The sequence below is a fragment of the Sinocyclocheilus rhinocerous genome, unplaced genomic scaffold (assembly GCF_001515625.1).
Source record: "Sinocyclocheilus rhinocerous isolate Xijiao unplaced genomic scaffold, SAMN03320098_v1.1 scaffold217, whole genome shotgun sequence".
In the NCBI taxonomy this organism is placed as follows: domain Eukaryota; kingdom Metazoa; phylum Chordata; class Actinopteri; order Cypriniformes; family Cyprinidae; genus Sinocyclocheilus; species Sinocyclocheilus rhinocerous.
The window spans coordinates 167018-175109 of record NW_015662752.1 but is presented as its reverse complement, the minus strand read 5'-3'; the positions used below and the strand labels follow the sequence as shown (position 1 = coordinate 175109).

The following is an 8092-nucleotide window of genomic DNA, read 5'->3' as shown; positions in this document are numbered from 1 at the left end:
TGCCGTCACGGGTGACGTCACCGGCGCATCGCCCCGCTCCTCCTGAACGCGACGGCCTTCTTGCGCGTTTTATGACCCGTTATTAAAGCATGTCTACTCCGGCGAGACGGCGCCTCATGAGAGACTTCAAGAGGTTCGTGTCTGCGGATGAGTGTGATGTGTTGATGTGTTTACACCCCGGACTAGCCTTTAGCAGCGCTAGCCAGGCCTGCGCTAGCACGAGCTCGCTCGATACCATAGTACCATAGTAAAGTACCACAGTACTTTTGTCAGGGTCGACAGCGTTTGTGGGCATCGCTTGTTTAGCACTCATAAGGGCCACAAATGTTGTGTAGGTCTGAAGACACAACCAAAAATAGCACCACAGTAAAATGATTAAATATCTCGGCATTTGGACTTCACTATAACTCTTTATTTTTATATAAAACAGACCCACTTTATATTAAGTGTCTTTAACTACTTTAAATTCACCATTTGATACAATGCACTAATTGTGCACATGCATGCTTACAGTGAATTCATATTTAAACTGTAATTACTGTTTGCAAGTAATCATTAATTCATTTCTATAGCTACATCTATAGTTGCACCTACTTCATCCTTAAAACTAAACCTTGAAATGCTTGTTGTGTAGTTGATTAAACTTATTTTATGGAGTGAAGTTTATTTTGTGGCTTACATCAATGACCTGAAAAACAAGTTCATTTTTACTGGGAAAGGAGTGGTTTTGATGCACAAGATGTTTTTATTGTCTCTCAAAACAAAAATGTGACCCTGGAGCACAAAACCAGTCATAAGGGTCAATTTTTCGAAATTGAGATTTATGCATCATCTGAAAGCTGAATAAACATTCCATTGATGTATGGTTTGTTAGGAGATGCAACTATTTGAAAATCTGGAATTTGAGGGTGCAAAACAATCTAAATATTAAGAAAATCATCTTTAAAGTTGTTCAAATGAAGTTCTTAGCAATGCATATTACTAATCAAAAATTAAAAATAGACATGAAAAGGCATGTATAGGCAAAAACAATGATTTATTTTTTCATTCACCACTCAGTTTATATGTTTCAGGCTGTTTTTAGCCAAACTTTGTGCAAAGATGATTCTCAACTATGTTATGAAAGATATAACAGAATGATTTGATATACTACTGTACTTTATGGAATATGTGTGCGTAAAATGTCCATAAATTGATATACAATGTATCTATACACTGCATCTAATTTGCATATTAATGTGTTCTTGGGGAAAACCATAATGACAAAAGAAGTGTACTAATGGGAGTAATAACTTAGCAACATTTTCATAAGAATATCTCATATTTCATATGAACATTGATCTATAATTTCTTGTTTTGTTTTCCCAAAATACCAGATTAACATGATGTTTGTTAAAAATTACACCCAGTTTCGTAACAAAAAGTCATATTCTGATCTCTAACCCCGTAACATTTTTCTGAGCTGTTTATTTATGACAAACAATTCGAAAATTAGCCCGATTTAAATGATAATTACAAAACATTATACCACATTTCCCCAGGAGTGCCAAATCTGATCATTCTGTCAATATCAGTCATATTTAAAGACCGAGAGAAAGTGTGTTTATGATCAAAACCTGCTAAAAAGCCCTGAACAGGACACCTGCGGTCTCAGAGAAACTCACTCAGATATAATGTGAGGAGGATGAAACTCTGTCTGGGGTCCCATGAAGGATACATATTCAATATATAACCTATAAGCTTGTTCATATTTGATTGCAGACTTCAAGAAGATCCTCCAACTGGTGTGAGTGGTGCTCCTTCAGAAAACAACATCATGCTGTGGAACGCGGTGATCTTTGGGTACGTGTGCTGAAATGACTAGAGCTGATATTATATAGTGTATATATAACATATGTGACCCTGGAGCACAAAACCAGTCGTAAGGGTAAATTTTCGTGAAATTGAGATGTATGCATCATCTGAAAGCTGAATAAATAAGCTTTCCGTTGATGTATGGTTTGTTGGGATCAGACAATATTTGGCCGAGATACAACTATTTGATAATCTGGAATCTGAGGGTGCAAAAAAATCTAAATATTGAGAAAATCATCTTTAAAGTTGTCCAAATTAAGTTCTTAGCAATGCATATTACTAATCAAAAATTAAGTTTTGATATATTTACGGTAGGACATTTACAAAATATCTTCATGGAACATGATCTTTACTTAATATCCTAATGATTTTTGGCGTAAAAGAAAAATCTCTAATTTTGACCCATACAATGTATTGTTGGCTATTGCTACAAATATACCCCAGCGACTTAACACTGCTTTTGTGCTCCAGGCTCACACACATATATATATATAGTGCAGTGTAGTGAAAGTGTAACGAGAGCATTGCAGTGCATGAAGAGATGTGGATCTGTTACAGACGTGTTTATGCTTGAAGAGCATCAGCTTTGTTCCTGTGTTTCCTTGCAGGCCTGTAGGAACTCCTTTTGAAGACGGTGAGCCACTCCAAATAAACACTAGTTAATAAACATGTACTCAGCATTAATTACTGATGTTTTTATAAACTTTTGCGGGTCTCAGGTCCAGCATGCCTGATGTATTTACTCCTAATGTGTCATTTTTACGGCTGCAGCTAACAATTGTATTGATGATTAGTGCATCTGTTAATAATTTCCGTTGCACTTTATTTTAAGGACCAATTCTCGATATTAACTAGTTGCTTATTAGCATGCATATCACTAGCATATTGGCTGTTTATTAGTACTTATAAAGCACATATTAATGTCTTATTCTGCATGAGCATAATTTAGATCCCTTAATCCGACCCCATACTTACAACTACTTTACTAACTATTAATAAGCAGCAAATTAGGAGTTTATTGAGACAAAAGCCGTAGTTAATAGTGAGAATTGGACCTTAAAATAAAGTGTGACCAATATTTCTTTGATTAGTTTGTTTAAAAAAAATCAAATTATTAATGTTTATATAAAAATAAAAATAAAATGTAATAGTATTTAATATTAAATCATTTGTTATTATTTAATAGTTAATTCATAGCTAATAAATTGTAGTCTCTACATTGTTAAATCATTCATAGGCTATGCACCAATAGTGACTTCTTCATTCAGTATCATGGTAGTTAACAAATTCTTGTTTAATTAGCTTCTGTGTAAGTGTTATATAATGTTGTATTATCCGTTGTTAACAATTTGTTAACTATACCTAACTGATGTTCAGTATTTAAACCAGTAGTAAAGGAGTTGTTAATGATTTATTAGAAGTAGACATTAATAGTGATCCTAAAATTTTACGGTAACACTTTACAATAAGGTTCATTAGTTAACTACTTTAGTTAACATGAACTAAGAATGAACAACACGTATACAGCATTTATTAATCTTAGCTAATATTAATTTCAACATTTACTAATGCTTTATTAAAAAAAGTGCGTGTTAGCATTAGTTATCACACTGTGAACTAACAATGAACGACTGTATTTTCATTAACTAACATTAACAAAGATGAATAAATACTGTAATAAATGTATTGTTCATTGTTTGTTCATGTTAGTTAATACATTAACTAATGGAACCTTGTTGTAAAGTGTTACCATGTTTACAAATAAGCATTAATGATCTATCAATTCACTTTACACTAAACATTACTTTACATTTAATTAATAACATTTTGATGTTTTTATGAAAAAATAAAAAATAAAAAAATACTGCCGTCCAAAAGTTTGGGATCAGATTTAGTTTTTTTTTTTCTCTTCTGCACATCAAGGCTGCATTTATTTGATCAAAAATACAGGGAAAAAACAGTAATATTGTGAAATATTATTACAGTTTAAAATAAGAGTTTTATATTTTAATATATTTTGAAATGTAATTTATTCCTGTGATGCAAAGCTGAATTTTCAGCATCATTACTGCAGTCTTCAGTGTCACATGATCTTCAGAAATCATTCTAATATGCTGATTTATTATCAATGTTGGAAACTGTTGTGCTGCTTCATATTTGTTTTGGAACCTATAAATACTCAGGATAGGATTAGACAGGATTCTTTGATGAAATAAAAGGTTAAAAAGGACAGCATTTATCCAAAATAGAAATCTTTTGTAACAATATACACAATACTGTTCAAAGGTCTGGGGTCAGTAATTGTTTTTTCTTTCTTTTTTGATAGTAAAAGTTGTATATTGTTAGAAAAGATTTCTATTGTATATAAATGCATATATATATGTGTGTGTGTGTGTGTGTGTGTATGTATATATATAAAGATCCCTGAAAACAACAAGTTTCTCATTGCTGACCATTTTAAATTAAAATAACCAATGACTTTTGTTGCATGTGGAATTTTAAACCTGCATTTAATGACTAACAAGAAGTATTGTAGAAAAATGTGCAAAATATCACACTCTGTTTTTTAATTACAATATAATCAGTTTTGCACGGCATGTTCAGTTGCATAAAAATAAAAAGGCAACTTCATAATAACTTACATTTTACGGTTGTATCCTTGACTGTGCATGTTAGAAAGTTGTGCTTATTTTCATTTTGCACGAAGGCTCAGACTTCACAGACAGGCGTGTGTATGCATCAAACTGGCGGGAAAATTATTTTAATTATTGATTCGTTGTTGCAGCCCATTTGTACATTCACGTTTTTACTGACCATGCCGCAAAAGCTTGATGTGGCGATGCTATTTGTATTCATCTGATTTCTCTCTCTCCGCAGGAACATTTAAGCTGGTCATTGAGTTTTCAGAAGAATATCCTAACAAGCCTCCTACGGTTCGCTTCATCTCCAAAATGTTTCACCCAAACGGTGAGCTGCTAACAGTTGCGTTCTGGAAGAAAGATTGCGATCAGCGTTTGCAGGGTTTCTGATGAATGATATTGTGTTTGTCAGTGTACGCAGATGGCAGCATATGTTTAGACATTCTTCAGAATCGCTGGAGTCCCACGTATGACGTTTCCTCCATTCTGACATCCATCCAGGTGCATGATGGGTTTGTTCTTGTTACACTTCTGCATTTTATTATTCCATAACAAATTGTAGTCCATTACTGATTACAGATTACATGATGAAAACTGTAGTTAGTAGGGATGTAACGATTCACTCAAGTCACGATTCGATTCGATTCATGATTTTTTTTTAACAAAATGAGATTTAAGACAAATTATAAATGAAATGAAAAAGTAAAATCCTTTTATTATTGCTTGGACAAAATGCTGCACGTTTCTTTGTGAAATTGAAATATACGCTGCGCTTATGAACAGCAATCAGCCAGCGTTTCCGTGGTTACCGCTGTAAACAAAGCAGCGCTGCACTTATGAACTTTAATATGCATTATACAGAGGCAAGAGGAAAAGAAAAAATACCATCTTAACTTTTCTAAAGACAGTAAGTTCCCCTCAGACATACATTCATATACACTACCCCTAATTGAATCGCGATTTGTTTAGCATCGCAACCGATTTAAATCCTCACATATTTAAATCGATTTTCAACCGGCTCGCGGTTAATCATTACATCCCTAGCAGTTAATAATGTATTCTGACTACTTTTTAATCTAACTTGTATTAATCATACCATATTGATATTAAAAAGCAAAGAGAAAGAACATTTTTTATATCAACATCATAAAATGCATTAAACATTACATTACACCGGGGTTTCCCAAACTGGGCTTAATGTAAGAAATACAGTGGGTTTGTGAGATGATAAAAACCAACAAATCATAAAAATGTAAAATAAAAATAATTTAAACACTAAAAATAGAAATATTTTATTTGTTTACCTGCATGTCAATGTGACCATTAACCGACCAAAAGTAACTGTAAAAAAGTAACTGTAATCTGATTATGTGTCACGGTGTCACACACACGAGGGACGAGGAGACGCTGGAGAATGCACTAAAAATAGAAATATTTTATTTGTTTACCTGCATGTCAATGTGACCATTAACCGACCAAAAGTAACTGTAAAAAAGTAACCAAAAAGTAACTGTAATCTGATTATGTGTCACGGTGTCACACACACGACCAGGAGGAGGGGATCACGAGACACACCTGGGAGCAATGACACATCATGGGGAACACCTGGGACAAATGAACTAAACTAATCGGGAGGAACAGGAAACTAATCAAATAAGGGCATGGGAAGGCACATGGGGAGCAGGACACACACAACACATGGAACAGAGTCTGACATTATGAGCATTATAGAATGTAATATGTTCTAATTATGAGTATTTCATTTTTGGAATTTGATGATGTAATCCAGATTACATGTAATCAGTTACTATGCAGCACTGGCAATAATAATATTTTAGATTAAAATACATGTGAATGTATTTAAATGAGGTGTATATATGAATTATATTTGTTGTTTTAAATCCTAAAAAAAATAAATAATAATTTTTGGTAGTTATGATCAGGAATAATGTTGGTGATAGACATGCATTGATATGCAATAATACAATATATCATGCATAATATTGTTATCGTGGGCACTTCAAAATACCATGAGTAAATATTTATTATTCAGATTTTTAGAATGTATTTTAAGAATACTTCTCTAATCATCTGGTTAAAATGCACAAGACCGCTGTAATGCTAACATTAGTTCATTAATTAGTTAAAAGAGCTCACAATAACTGACAATGAAAACTACTTAAGCATTTTTAAATCTTAGTTAATGTTTAATAACACATTATTAAAATTAAAAGTCGTAACTATTATTTAATTGACCTGAATAACAACTAAGTTCAGTTGTATTTTTTAACTAACGTTAATAACTCCTGTAACAAATGTAACTAGTTCTCATTGTTAATGTTAGTTTATGCATTAACTTACGTTTACTAATGATACTTTATTGTAAAGTATTACTAATTGTTCTTTATAATTCTTTTGCACTTTAATCAGTTTGAAACATTTGTTTACTTTGAACATTTAAATACAATAAAACAATACACAAAAAATGTACAGTTGTTTTTGTTATAAGAAAAAACAGTTTTATAACTTATTTCAATATTGTGATAAAAGCTTCAGCAATTATCGCAAAATTTTAAAAAATTTATATCGTCGTGTGCCTGGTTGGTCAAAAGATCTGTCAGTAAATGCAGGGAAAATAATATATATGTGTGAGCCTGGAGCACAAAAGCAGTGTTAAGTCGCTGGGGTATATTTGTAGCAATAGCCAACAATACATTGTATGGGTCAAAATTATAGATTTTTCTTTTATGCCAAAAATCATTAGGATATTAAGTAAAGATCATGTTCCATGAAGATATTTTGTAAATTACCTATCATAAATATATCAAAACTTAATTTTTGATTAGTAATATGCATTGCTAAGAACTTCATTTGAACAACTTTAAAGATGATTTTCTCAATATTTCGATTTTTTTTTGCACCCTCAGATTCCAGATTTTCAAATATTGTCCTATCCTAACAAACCATACATCAATGTAAAGCTTATTTATTCATCTTTCAGATGACGCATAAATCTCAATTTCAAAAAATTGACCCTTACGACTGGTTTTGTGCTCCAGGGTCACATATTTCATATTTTTATGAGCATTTTTGTCCCGTTTAACTTCACGTTGACAAACAGTATGAGTCTTGACGCACTGAACTCTTGTGATTTGTGAGTGAAATACGAGCTGCATTTATTCCTGAAGGGTGTTGTGCGATTGAACACTCATTCAGATTTGTGATTGTTTTCAGTCTCTATTAGACGAGCCCAATCCAAACAGCCCAGCCAACAGTCAAGCGGCTCAGCTCTATCAGGAGAACAAACGTGAATATGAGAAGAGAGTGTCAGCCATCGTGGAGCAGAGCTGGGTCGACTCGTAACGCAACTACACACCACAAACACTCATAGGATTATTCAGTTCTTTGCTAATGCACTTCACAAAAATCAACAATATTTGTGTGCTTTTTTTTTTTTTTTTACTGCATGATAAGTTATTGCTAACAAAATCTGAATCGTACTGTTGTTGGATTGATGCAGTTGAATGCAATTTATTGGCAAAGATGTTGTCCAGTGCAGTCCATCTCAAAGTGCTTCAGTAATTCATTATTAATATATT

At 32.8% G+C, this 8092-nt stretch overlaps 1 protein-coding gene across 2 annotated transcripts; it reads left to right on the top strand.

Moving 5' to 3' along the window:
• Positions 1-8092, top strand: LOC107728272 (ubiquitin-conjugating enzyme E2 B). Of its 2 annotated transcripts, none has more exons than XM_016538393.1 (6): positions 1-133; positions 1762-1842; positions 2463-2488; positions 4732-4821; positions 4906-4994; positions 7728-8092. In XM_016538393.1, the coding sequence occupies exons 1-6, from the start codon at positions 90-92 to the stop codon at positions 7854-7856; spliced, it is 459 nt and encodes a 152-aa protein (XP_016393879.1). In that variant the 5' UTR covers positions 1-89; the 3' UTR covers positions 7857-8092. The 2 variants fall into 2 exon arrangements, with proteins under 2 accessions (XP_016393879.1, XP_016393880.1); XM_016538394.1 differs by having other exon boundaries at positions 4906-5005; positions 7728-7812.

What these genes read in the sequence shown, in the direction of transcription:
- LOC107728272 (XM_016538393.1), top strand. Translation starts at nt 90, where the DNA reads ATGTCTACTCCGGCGAGACGGCGCCTCATGAGAGACTTCAAGAG. An exon ending in TGGAACGCGGTGATCTTTGG is followed by an intron (nt 1,843 to 2,462) that starts GTACGTGTGCTG and finishes GTTTCCTTGCAG; the next exon opens with GCCTGTAGGAACTCCTTTTG. An exon ending in AGGAACTCCTTTTGAAGACG is followed by an intron (nt 2,489 to 4,731) that starts GTGAGCCACTCC and finishes CTCTCTCCGCAG; the next exon opens with GAACATTTAAGCTGGTCATT.